Genomic DNA, 16,932 nt, shown 5'->3' on the forward strand with positions numbered 1-16,932 from the left:
CCCGACAAAGGGATTGTTGCCGTCGGGTGCACCGCACGGACACCTATCGCGGAGAGCACTCCCGGCACCGCTTCCTCGTCTGCCGATGTCAGGACTCTTGGAGGGCTGATGATGTCCGCGCCTCAGAGCTCTCCTTTTCTCCGACACGGCGGCCAGGTTCAATGTCTGCACCCCACCACCATCTTGGGTCACTGGAGTCGTCCACAGACACTCCTCACAGGGTATTAGTCTTCTTTTTCGCCCTTCCGCTGCAACCGCTATACACTAGGGGACATCAGGCCTCCTTCTTGGTCAATTAAGGGGATCACGAAGGCAGGATTAGTACCAAGATTAGTTTGGGGCTGACGGAGCTGCCCAATGGTGCTGTTACCCGGCCATGCCGCTGGCCATGCCCCAGAGCATCAGCTTTTGATGCTCACATCGATGGAAACTGGAAACTGCAAGAATGCAGGTTCCAGCACATGAACGCCCGACCTGAAGGAGCTTGTAAATATAGAGCAAAGGCAGCACATCACTACTGTGTGTCTGTTCTATGGAACTGTATCTTTGTATACCCATGCCATTGTGTGTGTGTGTGGCTGGCCCTTCCACTGCAGTGTAGACCAGGTCTGTTTCTCCTCTGCAGTGAACATGTGTCTTTGATACGGCCCAGAAATTGTTCAGACAAATGGCACATTCTTGGCCTTTGGTGTGCAGCCAGGGGCTAATGGACAACAAGAACAGGACAATGCCTGCACGTGTCGGCAGTGGCGGGGCAGCACTACCCACACGGAGAACTGACAGGGAGTTAGTGGCTGGGCCTACTGCGACAACGTGTGCGTAGTGTCCAGAACAAAATGCAGCGATGGACCATCGCAGCTGGTCCGTGCAGGGGTACATTGCAGAAAGAGGCGGTTAAGAGAGTCAGCGTCATTATATATTGCTGCGGGGCCTGCAGGGGGCAAGAGTTTAAGCTATTAGTATTGTAAATGACAATGCCTTTTATTTCGGTTTTAAAAACCAAAACATAAATAAAAGGCATTGTCATTTACAATGCCAATAGCTCAAACTTGTGTGAATGCAAGACCTATTGCATTGCAAATGCTTGTTGTTTACTGCGGGGTGAAGGGAAGGGGATAGGAGGCAACAAAGACATGATGGGGCACCAGGTATGTTTCCAGTGCCACGAGAGGGGAGATCAGGTGCACCGGTGTGCTCCATGTGCCACGAGAACAGGTGAAACTGCTGCGCTCCGGTTACCACCAGAGAGGACCGGTGCCCCGGTGTGCCCTACCTGCCAGAGAAGGGAAGAGAGGTTCACCTCATAGGGTCCATGTGGCACAAGAAGAGAGGAGAGGTGCCGCGGTGTGCCCTCCCTGCCAGAGAAGGAACGAGAGGTTCACCTCTTGTGGTCCCTGTGGCACAAGAAGAGAGGACAGGTCCATTTGGTGTGCCCTCCCCATGCCAGAGAAGAGAGGTTCACCTGTTGTGCTCCCTGTGGCACAAGAAGAGAGGGCAGGTGCACCTGGTGTGCCCTCTGTGCCAGAGAAGGGAATAGAGGTTCACCTCTTGTGCTCTCTGTGGCAAAAACAGAGGACAGGTGCACCTGGTGTGTCCTCCCTGTGCCTGAGAAGGGACGAGGTGCCAGAGAAGGGAAGAGAGGTACACCTCATGTGGTACCTGTGGCACAAGAGAGGACAGGTGCACCTGGTGTACCCTCCTCGTGCCGGAGAAGGGAAGAGAGCTTCACCTCTTGTGCTCCCTGTGGCACAGGGGTGGACATGTGCACCTGGTGTACCCTCCCCGTGCCGGAGAAGGGAAGAGAGCTTCACCTCTTGTGCTCCCTGTGGCACAGGGGTAGACAGGTGCACCTGGTGTACCCTCCCCGTGCCGGAGAAGGGAAGAGAGCTTCACCTCTTGTGGTACCCGTGGCACAAGAGAGGACAGGTGCACCTGGTGTACCCTCCCTGTGGCAGGGCGAGTGAGAACAAGTCCACTGGTGCACTCCATGTGGCACAAGAGAGGACAGGTGCACCAGGTGTGCCCTCCCTGTGCCAGAGAAGGGAAGAGAGCGTCACCTCATGTTCTCTCTGTTGCACAAGAAGAGAGGACAAGTGCACTTGGTGTGCCATTCCTGTGCCACAAGAGGGAAGAGAGGTTCACCACTTGTGGTCCCTGTGGCACAAGAGAGAACAGGTTCAGCCAGTGTGCCCTTCCTGTGGCACAAGATGGAAGAGTGGATCATCTATTGTGCTCCCTGTGTCACAAGAAGAGAGGACAGGTGCCCCTGGTGTGCCCTCTGTGCCAGAGAAGGGAAGAGAGGTTCACCTCTTGTGGTACCTGTGGCACAAGAGAGGACAGGTGCACCTGGTGTACCCTCCCTGTGGCAGAGAAGTGAAGAGAGGTTCACCTCTTGTGGTACCTGTGGCACAAGAGAAGACAGGTGCCCCTGGTGTGCCCTCTGTGCCACAGAAGGGAAGAGAGGTTCACCTCTTGTGGTACCTGTGGCACAAGAGAGGACAGGTGCACCTGGTGTACCCTCCCTGTGGCAGAGAAGTGAAGAGAGGTTCACCTCTTGTGGTACCTGTGGCACAAGAGAAGACAGGTGCCCCTGGTGTGCCCTCTGTGCCACAGAAGGGAAGAGAGGTTCACCTCTTGTGGTACCTGTGGCACAAGAGAGGACAGGTGCACCTGGTGTACCCTCCCTGTGGCAGAGCGAGTGAGAACAAGTCCACTGGTGCACTCCATGTGGCACAAGAAGAGAGGACAGGCACACCTGGTGTGCCCTCTGTGCCAGAGAAGGGAAGAGAGGTTCACCTCTTGTGGTACCTGTGGCACAAGAGAGGACAGGTGCACCTGGTGTACCCTCCCTGTGGCAGAGAAGAGAAGAGAGGTTCACCTCTTGTGGTACCTGTGGCACAAGAGAGGACAGGTGCCCCTGGTGTACCCTCTGTGCCAGAGAAGGGAAGAGAGGTTCACCTCTTGTGGTACCTGTGGCACAAGAGAGGACAGGTGCACCTGGTGTACCCTCTGTGCCAGAGAAGGGAAGAGGTTCACCTCTTGTGGTACCTGTGGCACAAGAGAGGACAGGTGCCCCTGGTGTGCCCTCTGTGCCAGAGAAGGGAAGAGAGGTTCACCTCTTGTTGTACCTGTGGCACAAGAGAGGACAGGTGCCCATGGTGTGCCCTCTGTGCCAGAGAAGGGAAGAGAGGTTCACCTCTTGTGGTACCTGTGGCACAAGAGAGGACAGGTGCACCTGGTGTACCCTCTGTGCCAGAGAAGGGAAGAGAGGTTCACCTCTTGTGGTACCTGTGGCACAAGAGAAGACAGGTGCACCTGGTGTACCCTCCCTGTGGCAGAGCGAGTGAGAACAAGTCCACTGGTGCGCTCCATGTGGCACAAGAAGAGAGGACAGGCGCACCTGGTGTGCCCTCTGTGCCAGAGAAGGGAAGAGAGGTTCACCTCTTGTGGTACCTGTGGCACAAGAGAGGACAGGTGCACTTGGTGTACCCTCCCTGTGGCAGAGAAGGGAAGAGAGGTTCACCTCTTGTGTGGTGTGGCTCACTGGTTAGAGGCAGCAGACCCGGAAGCAGAGGACGGCCCGGGACCAGGGTTCAATTCCCGACGCGGCAGGGTCGTGGACCAGGGCCAGCGGACTCGATAATTCTCGCTTCGGTGCCTACTCTAACCAGGGATCACACTCGGCAACTCTGGGCATTAGCTTGCCTCATCTCCACAACGGCCCCCCACATTCGCCGGGGATGCCTGGTTTCACCTTGGAGATACCCTGGAGGGACCATCTCACAGGGATAACCAGGACAGGTTCCCCAGCGGTCTACAGCGCCACGACGCCTCAGGGCAGCAGTGCGCTTTACAAGACACATACATTTACATTACCTGTGGCACAAGAGAGGACAGGTGCACCTGGTGCACCCTCTGTGCCAGAGAAGGGAAGAGAGGTTCACCTCTTGTGGTACCTGTGGCACAAGAGAGGACAGGTGCCCCTGGTGTACCCTCCCTGTGGCAGAGCGAGTGAGAACACGTCCACTGGTGCACTCCATGTGGCACAAGAAGAGAGGACAGGCGCACCTGGTGTGCCCTCTGTGCCAGAGAAGGGAAGAGAGGTTCACCTCTTGTGGTACCTGTGGCACAAGAGACGACAGGTGCACCTGGTGTACCCTCCCTGTGGCAGAGAAGGGAAGAGAGGTTCACCTCTTGTGGTACCTGTGGCACAAGAGAGGACAGGTGCACATGGTGTATCCTCCCTGTGGCAGAGAAGGGAAGAGAGGTTCACCTCTTGTGGTACCTGTGGCACAAGAGAGGACAGGTGCACCTGGTGTGCCCTCCCTGTGGCAGAGAAGGGAAGAGAGGTGCACCTCTTGTGGTCCTGTGGCACAAGAGAGGACAGGTGCCCCTGGTGTGCCCTCTGTGCCAGAGAAGGGAAGAGAGGTTCACCTCTTGTGGTACCTGTGGCACAAGAGAGGACAGGTGCACCCGGTGTGCCCTCCCTGTGGCAGAGCGAGTGAGCACAAGTCCACTGATGCACTCCATGTGGCACAAGAGAGGACAGGTGCCCCTGGTGTGCCCTCTGTGCCAGAGAAGGGAAGAGAGGTTCACCTCTTGTGGTACCTGTAGCACAAGAGAGGACGGTGCCCCTGGTGTGCCCTCTGTGCCAGAGAAGGGAAGAGAGGTTCACCTCTTGTGGTACCTGTGGCACAAGAGAGGACAGGTGCACCCGGTGTGCCCTCCCTGTGGCAGAGCGAGTGAGAACAAGTCCACTGATGCACTCCATGTGTACAAGGGAGGAAGGAGAGGCGGACCTGACACCGCCGGGCAGGCCGACATCAGCGCTCAGCGGTACATGCGCAGACACCTGGGCTCCTGCAGTGAACTTAAAGTCACTGCTGTGGACTTCCTGGAGTGTATCACGTGACAGGAAGTTTGAAATGTGCAAAACTCCATGGAGCATGCAAATCCGTGAGGAGATTTAACTTTTTCACGGGTAACTTTCAATTTGCTGACGACATCACTGACGCACTGCATTACCTAATGGGAGAGCAAATCTTTAATGGGGGATTAGAAAATTTAACATAACGACAGCGTCCTGTCTCCTCCAGACCCATCCACCGCCCTCATCAATTATGCATGTGACCCGCTGCGCAGTGGAAGGCGGCTTGTCACTCAGGAGCTCCGCTCCTCGCGCACCCCTCGCGCGCGCCGCAGACCCCTTTGAGTGACATCTGCATAATCGTATCTTGGAGAGGCAGGAAGAGCAGCCAGAAAGATGCTCACAGGCGGCGGGCGGCAGGCTGGCACCAGAGCGGTGGGTCTCAAAGCTTCACGCTCATGAAATCGCTCATGGCTCAAGTTTTGCCTTCATGAGGGATTAAGAAGCTCATTTCTGCTAAAAAAGCAAAACCACTGAATTTATTCAAGTGTATGTATGAGATAAAGGCAGCATGAAGTCTTTAAAAGATGCCAAGACCCTGGGTAAGACTGACCAGCCGACATCTTTGAAGATGGCAGTGTCACGCAACCCACCTATACGAGCGACAGGAGGAAGGGCCTTCAAAGACCCCCAAAATAAAAAATCCCTCAGGGAGAAAAACTCCTGACATTTGGGAGATGGCGGTTTGAAAAACAAAAAGGAAACTAATAAAAATGCAATTTCTCCAAATTTGGCTTAAAAGGAACTGGATAGAAAAGGGATTTGGGACCGGATGGAGAAAAACATTTTGCAACGGCAAATGCTGCCATTCACAAAATGATTTTATGTAATGAACTAAACCTCTTTTTGTGATCCAAAAAACGCCTTTCCAAATCGCCAAACGGCTTTTGCCGCAGATTCCAAACTGCATTTGCAAGGGGCCAGGAAAGAAGTATCAATCGCCTTTGGCCACAACTACAGTCACAATTCACCGGAAAGTTACAAACTCCACAAAGCAAGCGATAACTCATTAGTAAAGGCATGCTGTGTCCACTGGACAACTTCTACTTTGGGAATTATGTTGGGTAGCCGCGGCACGAGCTGCCCCGTATCCCTTCCTTGGCAGGAAACTTCTTTAGTTTTAAAGCAGTAACTGTTCTTCTAAGGATTAAAGCCCGTCTTAGTAAATTCCAGTTTTGGAATGTGAATGCAAGGATGGCCGTCTGTTCCTCACAGCCATCATCACTTTGCTCACGGCCAATCACAGGGGATTGTAATTAATTATCAAATGGGCTAATTAATATTCATTAGGCTGTGAAGCCCTGCAACTGGACATTTTGTGACGTTAGCTATGAGCACGTAGTTACATCGCAAAATGAAAGGCAGATCTAAAAAAACTGAGTTGCAGTTTGCACCTAATGTTTCTGATCTTCCTTCTCGTATCTCAGCGACCTTATTTGATAAGAAAGCCGTCTTGAAGCTCTCATGGGAACAAGAGTTCCAATTATTGTTTTCTATTCTCTCTTGAGGCCCATCGAAAGACAAGTTTGTCGTACTTCAAATAGCATCTTACATGAAGACCGACCTACACGCTTGCAAATGTGGCCAACTTCAGAGAAAGGTGAGTTATCAGCCGACATCTAACATTTAAGGCATGAGAAAGGCGGTGTTCAAGTTTTGTCGGGCTTCGGAGATAAAACAGAAGCTTGTTATTTCTGTATTAAAATCGAATGTGAGGCAGACATGGAATCCCTTTAAAGGGACTTGATTAGATAACGCTAATGAGCATTAGTAGCAAGGAAATCCCTTCAGAGACCGGCGACCCAGAAACCTATTTGCAGAGACAACCGAGTCCTCTAGTGAGGAGGAGAGGATTCCAGTTCACGAAGGACAATCACAGCGGAACACTTTGGACTCCTTGAAAGTGGTTGGTTGGAGAACTGAGAAGTTAACAAGTTAACTCCAGGGATCATCAGGATGCTGGGAAAGAGTGGACTTCTGCTGGACACACACTCCAGACCATTATCAATTATTAAGAAATTAATGTTTTTACCATACAAGTCCTCGCGCACAATTGTTTTGTGTTTTACATCGAAATCTAAGAGCAATTAGCACACTTCTTATCCACTGAGCTCAAACGACCAGTCTGCTTGTGAAAGGGCCCTTTCTAGCTGAGGTGATAGGGGCCTTACCCATGTACAGAGTCCCAGATAACCGTTAGTGGTTGAAGCTAACCAGGATAGCTGTAGCACAGATATCAAAAATTGAAGCGTATCACGCCATTACTTGGAATCCTGCAAACAGCAGTGTTTGGTACCACCAGTGACAAAAGTCACATACCATAATGGATTACCCTTTTAGAAGCAGCTACAAAAGTCCTCTTGTGTTGATAACTAAATCCAAAAGTTTTTAATCAATTATATTTTACATCTTTTGTGAAACTATAGTTTGCAATTAGGGTTGTGCAGAACTCGTGGAGAAAATATGCATCTCGCACTACAATTTAACACCAGTGGCACAATCAGTGCTGAAAAGCAAGAGCGCACAGCCATTGGAGTGGATTTTTCTGCCACTTGAGAAGAAAAATCTACTAGAGCGGCAGCAAATCTACTCGAACGTCAGCACTCTGACCACAGCCGCTCGCAAACGCCGGCCACCACTTGCACTAGAAAATTGCGCTAGGGGACGCCAAATCTTGCTCGCACTCGCCAGCTTGCATATGCTGTACCCTCGTGGAAGAAAAATTCCACCATGCAGCGATTGGCAGCATTTGGCTAGAACTCCCGCTTAAAAAGTAATGCTGAGTGGCCAATATTCAGCGGGCGTAATAGAACATTCCGCTCACCCCTAAGTTGGTGCAGTAGTCTATGGCTCATAAAAGCATCCGATTACTGCAAACCCTACTGATACTGGCGCACACTGCCGAGCCGTAAATTTGCATGCTAGAAAGTATGTGGAGCAAGAATCATCTCACTTCTGCGACGCCTGGAATGAACACAAAGTGTTGTCCTATGGTGTCTGCAGGGTCAAATGACACGGTGAAGGACAGCACAATTAACACTGGTAAAAAAATTGACAGAAGCGGAGAATGTCCCATTAAAAGTGAACAAATCCTTTGGTTTATTGTTAAGCAACCTTAAACTTCAATTCTTGGCTCAGTCTGTATTTGAAACTCAGTCACTTTGACTAAGAAACTGGGGAATGCACGGCAAATCCAACCCAACTGCCACAAAATCCATCGTACCATTGCGAAAAATCTAGAAACAGTGAAGATTCCTCTATATCAAGCGTTCCATGGTCCTCACCTCATTCCACTTATCCAGTAACCGATCACTTTTTGCAAGACTTGACGATACACTCATCACACAAGGACAAGGCACGATCCTTTCCATTTATTTAGGTAGGGTCACTGCCCCAGAACTTGGAGATACACTAGTTATGTTTAGACGAAGCATGACGCATTGCATTCATCCACTTACGATGACTGTTCCAACGGAGGATACATGTCACATCAGAATGTGGTGAGCTCTAGACCTCAAATCCCATCCATAAAATGAGGAGAAGGGAATGCCGGTCTCAACACACACACTCACTCGATCACATTACATCTTCCAGTACCATACTCAGGTCCAACAAAACTTCAAACCCCTCTTCAAAATGACTATAACTGAAGCATGGAAAATAAAATAAAAATGGTAAAAAATAGACCAGTGACGCCTTTTTCTCAAACCAGTAAAAAAGTGCCAAAATAAGGGACGTGCCCAACTCGCAAGGAATAATTTAAAGGAAATCCCGTATATATGTGAACACTGCCCAGTTGGTTAAATGGATCTATGTACACCTGGCGCATGCGCTTTGGGTAGGTGTAGACACAACATAAAGAACTTCTTAAATAAAAAATAAGCAAGATGGCCGCCTGCGGGGAAAAGATTCAAGTCAGCTATATAAAGAAGGTGATCCAGTAACTGGAAACTCAAAGCTAATCTTCCCAGGAAAAGACTGTGCAGGAGTTTCAAACGCGGTAGAAAGGGCCCTTTGCCAGCCCTCACTCATTACTCTGTCAAATTTTGCTGCTTCCAAGTCAAATTTGCTGCCCATATTATCCGTTGCTGTAAGCACCAAGATTACTAGGCCTTTCCCCTGAACTGGCCAAAGTATTAATACAAATAATCCACATTTGTAAAGCGCGAACATTCACCCGTAAGGGTCCTAGGTGCTGGGGGCCGTCAGCAAGATTAAGCAAGCTATTGCCCAGAGTCACATGGTGCTGGGCTAATCTGCCGCCGGCGCCGGGGATCGAACCGTGATCCCCAGATTCCGGAGTCAGTCGCCCTGGCCGCAGCGCCACACCTCTTCCACAAGGGATTCGATGTGGGATGCTTCGTAATCATGTTTACGTTCCACCGCCCCCTAACTGAGCAGGTAATAACCAGGTGATAACACTTTACAGCACTAGATATTGGAATGTTTCCACAAATTTTACTCTGATATATTATATAGCATACAGGACTATGAAGTGTTTCGTTTAAAAGCTATTTAAGTTATTGACACGCTTTTGTTAAACAGTTTAACCACCAACACATTTGCACGATTTGCATTTTGGTATCTTTACTAAGTGCCCAGAAGCTCTTAACCATAAACAGACAGTCGGAGGGCTTTTTGAAGACGAGTAACGTTAGCAGGGCTTATAGGCCGGTGCATTTCAAAAACCCGCAACCGATTCAAATTGTGAATTTTACACTTTTACTATCCATACATTTAAATAAACATGGAAATGTGAATCGATTATAGCAAACCGGTACTATAGCAACTAAATACTTCGATAAAAAATCAAGATTAAACATTAATTATTGCAAAACCCATATTGTGAATTTGTACCAACCGGTTCATGCTTTGACAGTATACCTGGCGGCGACATCCTCTGTAACACACTTTCAAACTCTGCATTACTGACAAAATATATGCATGAGGTAGATTTTTTAATGTTAATGTTGATGGTTTCATTCTACAATTGCATTGTTTTAAAATGTTTACATTATACTAAAAGCAGAACTCTAGAGGTTAGATTAGCAGGTAAATCAGAAACATTTAATGTTTAAATCCATTGTATCTGCAAACTGGGTGAAAATACTCAAAGTAAGAGCAAACTTCCAATTGGAGACTGTTGTGTAAAGTGGACTTTTATTATTTTAAGAGGAACAGATGTGGTGACCCCTTTACGTAAACTTAACAGCAGAGTGGGTAAGCCTTCACATGAAAAAATATAATGCGAGTGCCAAGAAATGTAGGTGGAGCTCAGTTAAGGAGGTATTAGAACTTTTGTTAAAATCTATGTGTCAGTGTGTGTCTTAGGTGAAATGTGCGCATCTTATAAACATAGGACACTTGGCGCAGCCATAAGAGGTCTGTACACCATATGAGTAGGAGTGAGCAATAAGTTCTGCTTCGCCGGCGGAGTTGGCGGCGTTCAGTTCCAGCCAAATTCTGCTAACCACCGTGTGCAGGAGTTTTTTCTTGTGCACAGCTCGCGGACGGTAAGTTGGCGAGCGAGAATTGGCGTCCCCTAGCATGATTTTCAGGCACGCGGTGAGATTTTCTCAACGTGGGCAGTCGTGAGGAAGCTGCTTCTCGACTAGAAAATCTACTTGGGCGGCTGCAAAGAAGCAGCGTCCACTGGTACGCCACGTGGTGCAGCACAGAACAAGCTCCTGGTGCTTAAAATGAGTGTGGCGTGCTGATTTCCACCCGTTCGCAGAACTCTGCTGAATCTTGCAGCGTTTTCATTTTACTCTGCGAGTTACGCCCACCCCATGACACACCTCTTGGTAGACCATACAAATGTTTTACTTGCCCACTTATGACAGTTCATTCAAGTAAACCAACAATCCTGGAGAATGGAATGTACCAATCAGGGCACATGTTGGGGGTACACGCGGGTGGACAGCATCCACCCACTATTTTCACAGGGTGAATGTGGTTGGCACTGCCAAGAAGTTGGACCCACAGAATAACGTGCTGAACTCGCCCCAGTGTGATTTCCAAGTACCGGGACACATTCAGCAGCACCTGCACATTGTTGTCTGCTGGGATCAGCAACAACCTGCAGGCGGGAGGGGGCGTTCTTATTTCTGACTCCTGCTGGGCCCGTAGCAAAGGCTGAGTCTGAGGTGTCATCGGCCTCCTTTGGTTCAAGTCTCTTGGCTGGGAGCAGTCAGGAGCCTCACACCTGATGCAAATGCAGCGGAGGGGAAACAAAGGCTCACACCTTGTTAGCACTTCACATATACTTAAGAGAGGCAGCTTTTCACTTGGTTCAGTCCCTGTTTAGGAGATATGCCTGCACTGTACGAATGTCAGATGTGTTGGTCTTTCCCAGTATTTACAGCAAAACAAATTGCATTTATATAAAGCTTACTTCCCCTAAGGAGGTGTTAAAATAATACAGGTACCACTATTTTTTCTTGTATAGCCCTACTTATCCCAATGCCGGGTGTCAAAGCACTTTACATCAGACAAGCATATTACATATGCAATAAATTATACATGTTTGTAAATGAATGTACAGGATGTGTTACATAAAACTGGGGGATTGCAAGATGTAGAATTCACATATCATCTTCCATAGCTCACTGTGCTATTATCGTCGCAACGCGCTCAAACATACACATGATAGAGCTGCTAAACATATATGTGAAGGCTTTACATCTGATGTCACTCCTTGTGATGCCACTTCCTGTAAAGTCGTGGCTTGTGATGCCACTTTCTATGATGTCACTTTTTGTGATGCCACTTCCTGTAAAGTCGTGACTTGTGATTAACCCCGGGCGTAGCACTACGCTTCGCCCACGTAGTGTACGTAGCGCTGCCTGCTTCGCACTTTCCGAAGTAGGCGAAGCAGGGCAGCGCTACGCACACGCCGAGGGCTTAGCGTAGCTGCTTGCCACCCGCCACCCACCTCCCGCCCGCCCTTCTTTTAAATAATATAAGCATTGAAAAATAAATTAAAATAAGTCGACTTACCCGTAAGCGCGGCTTCTCCGGGGCTCCTTCTTTCTGTTTCTAATTTCTTCTGGCAAATGCGCATGCGCGGACACCCGCGCATGCGCATTTCTCGCGAGAAATGCGCATGCGCGGGCGTCCGCGCATGCGCATTTGCCAGAAGAAATTAGAAACAGAAAGAGGGAGCCCCGGAGACGCCGCGCTTACGGGTAAGTCGACTTATTTTAATTTATTTTTCAATGCTTATATTATTTAAAAGAAGGGCGGGCGGGAGGTGGGTGGCACGTAGTGGGGCTACGCGAAGCGCGTAGTGTGCGTAGATTTGGGCACACTACGTGCTGCTTCACGTAGCCCCACTACGCCCACTACGCCCACCCTTACTTGTGATGCCACTTTCTATGATGTCAATTCCTGTGATGCCATTTGTGATGTCGTGCGCTGTGATGTTGTGCGCCGTGATGTCAAGCTACATGTCACGCGACGTAATGTCATGCACCATGATGTCACTTGCAAACTGCCTAACTATGTTAGCCCTTTCCTCCACTTCTTTTTTTAGGACTTGTGCCCTGGTACCAAAGGATCGCCGTGTAGCGCTAATCTAGCTGGAGGCAAAGAAGCGCTACACAAGTTGGAAGTACAAAAACAAAATACAAACGAACAACAACATAGGAAGAATTTGAGATCGTCGACTCTAGAGCTGAAGGCGGAAACAATTTAGATCTTGAGAAACAAAAAGGAGCAACGAGATTTGCAAAAGACAAACACGTTTCCCTGCCTTCCTCCCGCGGAACGTGTACCTCAAAGCGAGTGACATTCGTGCAGGAAAAGAAAAGAGGCAAAAAAAAAAGTACGACAAACCGGTCGGCCCGGTTGCAGCCCCTCTGTTTGTAAGAGGAGGTGTCGGATTGTTTGAACACGAGGGAGGCTTTGTGAGGAAAAATATCTCATTTTTATTCTGCACAGGACGGAGCGCCGGCATCACGCGCCCGCAGCCTGCTCGAGGACCGCATAGCAGCAGCGACAGCCGTCGCTCTGCCCTCGTCCTCCGCGGCTCGAGGGGCTGAGGCGAGGGGACAGGGCCACGACGGGCCGTATGCGTCTCATTTCAAAACACAAGAATCCGAAATATCAGGGAACAGGCTCTGTGTGCGACAGACACAGGGTCGACCTTGCGCATTTACGGCCAGGAGGGTCCGGCTGTCTGCAGAGCAGGCCTCTCCGCTAACCTTGGCTGGGAGCGGTAAGGACAGCGCCGCCGGCGGCTCTCCTTGAGGCCCTGGGAGCTGCCTCCAAGCGCGCATCCCCGCTGGTACCCAGGACTGCGCATCCTCTCCTCGAGCTGCGCGCCGGGTCACGGTGACCCCAAGCGTCGCCTGAAAGTCGTCCACGTCTCCCTGGAGCTTATCGGCTGTCGCTGAACGTTACATCTCTCAGAGAAAGCGAGTTGGCCTCTTGCGCCAGAGACGCGCAGACAGCTGCGCCAACCATCCCTCGCGTGGGCGCATCCACACGGGACCAGGAGGAGACTTGATGGTGCTGAGCGTAGGGCTGCAAGGGCTGGCAAGGAGTCAGTTACATGAGTCTGATATCTCTGCCCCACGAATCCTGGATTTCAGTCAAGACCCCCCCCCTCCCCTCCCCTTACATCACTGCACCTCTAACTTCTCTGCTCATAGTAAACACACGGCTGCCACGTGCCCGCACGTCATCCGTGACACCTTCAGCCGGTCCAGACTTTCTAGCCAACCACACTGAATGCTGGGACTTGTTGTTATTTTTTGCCATTATAAGTGTGGCTTTAAAAATCCCAGCATGCACAGCGCCTGGCTGCAGGTGTCCCACAAGACACATGCTCACACAGCAGCTATGGGGAGATGCGCGCCCGGGGGCTGGAGGCCGGGACCGGCGCAGACAAGTAGTTTAGAGTGAAACCGATTATCCCACGTGCTGTTAGAACTGGGCCATTAACTTTACACAGCTTCAAAGTCAAAGGCACAACAGCGCGGGTTTCGTAAACAGGAACACGATGCGCAGGTGCGAAGCCACCCTGCCCCTTCCAGCAGGCCTCACTCCGCGAGGGTCTGGGGTCGGCCCTGCATGGGGGCCCAGCCACAGGGTGATGCGGACTCGGGCAGGGCAGTGGGCCCCGCAGACCACCCACCCTGTGCACACAGGTCGAGCCCCGCAACGTGTGAACCTACCCACCCTTTCCCGGGGGGGGGGGGGAGCTAACCCAATCACTGCAGGGTATCCCATGCACCCCCATCCATACACCCGAGCTGAATAGGAACTGCCCTCCCCAGGGGTGCTGGGCAGCTGCCCCCCCCCCCCCACTGACCAGGGGCCAGTGGGGAAGGGGGCACTGCAGGGCCGGACACACCCCTGAGTATCAGTTCAACCAAGGGCTATACCAGGTGGTGGCCAGGGTCAGAAAACAGGCTCCGGCACCAGAATTAAAGTGCCCCTAATTGGCCAATCAGATAGCGAAAGAGGTGCCCCGCGTTCGCAAACTGGGGCGCTTCTGAACTTGCAGGGTATGGGAGAGTTACTGTGTTTAGGCTTGCTGCAGGCAATGCTTGTTTTAATATCAAGGAAACCAACAGTAAAAACTGGCCCAGCAGAGCATGGAACAGACCCCCAAACCGTCTCCTTGGACGAACTTCCACCAGACACCCTGCATTAACAGTCTAGACTCCCTGCATTAACAGCCCAGACACCACCATGCATTAACAGCCCAGACATCATACATTAACAGCCCAGACATCCTACATTAACAGCCCAGACACCCTGCATTAACAGCCCAGACATTGTGCACTAACAGACTAGACATCCTGCATTAGCAGACTAGACACCCTGTATGAACAGTCCAGACCCCCTGCATTAACAGTCCAGACTGACAACCTGCATTAACAGCCCAGACACCCTGCATTAACAGCCCAGACACCCTGCATTAACAGTCCAGCCACCCTGCATTAACAGTCCAGCCACCCTGCATTAACAGTCCAGCCACCCTGCATTAACAGTCCAGCCACCCTGCATTAACAGTCCAGCCACCCTGCATTAACAGTCCAGCCACCCTGCATTAACAGTCCAGCCACCCTGCATTAACAGTCCAGCCACCCTGCATTAACAGTCCAGACACCCTGCATTAACAGCCCAGGCGCCCTGCATTAACAGCCCAGGCGCCCTGCATTAACAGCCCAGGCGCCCTGCACTGACAACCGCAGGTAACATATCCTGGTGCCTCCAGACACCCTGCATGGGCTGCCCCATCCTCTGCACGGGCCTTCCTCAGAAACTGTGCATTAACAGCCCAGACAGCCTGCATTAACAGACCAGACGCCCTGCATTAACAGACCAGACGCCCTGCATTAACAGCCCAGGCGCCCTGCATTAACAGCCCAGGCGCCCTGCATTAACAGCCCAGACGTCCTGCACCGACAACAGCAGATACCATATCCTGCCGCCTTCAGACGTCTTGTGCGGGCTGTTTCATCCCCTGCAAAGGCCTTTCCCAGACACCCTGCGTTAATAGTCCAGACACCCTGCGCCCACAACCAAATAAAATGCCCTGGCGCTTCCAGACACTGCACAGACCCGGCTGGACACCGTACATAACCACCCCCTAGCCTAGACTGTGCATTAGACCCAAAGAGGACCCCCCCCCCCCCATGCAGGTGCTCCCCGAGCCCCCGCCCACCAACAATCACCGTGAATGAATTCCCAAAATACCATGTATCATATTCGCTCTCTGACACAGTCAGCACCGGTACATGCTCCCACTTCTGTATATTAACTTACAATCAATCATAGCGCCTCGATGCGAGCCGATGCAGAGCAGTCTTGTTAGTACGCATTCAACGACCAGCCAATGGTTACCTTCCCTGTAGGTGGTTGGGCTGTGGCGCTTGTAAACTTCATGTACGCACACATATATATACAACAATGTTATTTACAGAATGACACGTGGGAGGAGGCAGGGGTCACATCGTCACTAGCACGCGCTTCTGCAGTGCCCCAAACTCACTCTGATGCCACCTTGTACAGCGCCTATCCTTTGGCTCTGGGTGCCCTGACCCCCTGCATTGCCTCAGACTCTTTCCTGTCTGCCCCTTTGTACCACCCAAGTCAGGTCTGTTGCCCCGGACACCTCAGTATTGCCCCATGGCATTTCCCGGTCCCTCCTTTATTACCTCTTCTGCAGTGCCCTAGAAGCCTGCACACAGCCAGGATCTCACCTGTGTCCATCTGCAATAGACAAGCCGCCCTCCATGCCCCGTGGTACTACCCGGGGGTCCCTGCATCACCCATCCATGATCCGTGCCTGCATTGCCCCCCTCACGATGCCCTTGCATTCAGTGCCAGGCTCACAGCACCCCCTGCATTGCCCCAGTACTCTTGCATCCTGCCACCCCCCTCCCGTTGCATTGCCCTCACCTAGCATTGGCCCCCTCATCTGGTACACCGGCCCATCATTGCCCTCCAGTGCCCCTCTCTTATTTGCACCCCCTGTCACTCACCCAGCACCCCGGCCTCCGGCTCCCCCCGGGGGTCCCCGGGCTCGGCTCTCCCGGGCATGCTGCGGCTGCTCTCCCGTGCTCCGGGGAGGGACGCACCGCTCCGCCCTGTGCAGCTCCGGAGAGGAGGGACAAAGGCAGGGCGCGGGGCGGGCGGGCGCCGCACACACACTATATCGCCCGGTGACAGCGGCGGCTCTGTGGATCCTGGACGCGCGCGGACCTGTGGCGGCCGCGGGAGGGATACATACGGAAACAGAGCGCGGGCGGGCCTAAAACCTCACAATATCCGCACAAACAACAACGATCCTGCGGTTCACTCCCACTATCGTCGTAATCCAGTCATCGGCCGGGAGCCAACAAACCCACGTCATTGGCTCCTTGGATCACCGCCACTGTCTCCTCGGGGTTTAATTGGGAGGGCTGGTTTTATGACAGGGACGGCGGCTGCTAGCACTGGCAGGAAGACCACATTAGCATTTGTTAATGTGCTGGACATGTAATCTACCT

At 51.5% G+C, this 16,932-nt stretch overlaps 1 protein-coding gene across 2 annotated transcripts in view; it reads right to left on the minus strand.

Moving 5' to 3' along the window:
• ANO8 (anoctamin 8) overlaps positions 1-16,611 on the minus strand; it is a 104,466-nt gene extending 87,855 nt beyond the window's left edge. Inside the window, exon 1 of one of the 2 annotated variants that reach the window (XM_085639766.1) lies at positions 16,426-16,611. In XM_085639766.1, the coding sequence (XP_085495892.1) occupies positions 16,426-16,483 (58 nt within the window). In that variant the 5' untranslated portion in view covers positions 16,484-16,611. The remainder of the gene's footprint in view (positions 1-16,425) is intronic. The other variant, XM_085639765.1, reaches the window with a different exon arrangement.
• Positions 16,612-16,932: the final 321 nt, after the last annotated feature.

The sequence above is a fragment of the Triturus cristatus genome, chromosome 12 (assembly GCF_964204655.1).
Source record: "Triturus cristatus chromosome 12, aTriCri1.1, whole genome shotgun sequence".
Lineage (NCBI taxonomy): Eukaryota > Metazoa > Chordata > Amphibia > Caudata > Salamandridae > Triturus > Triturus cristatus.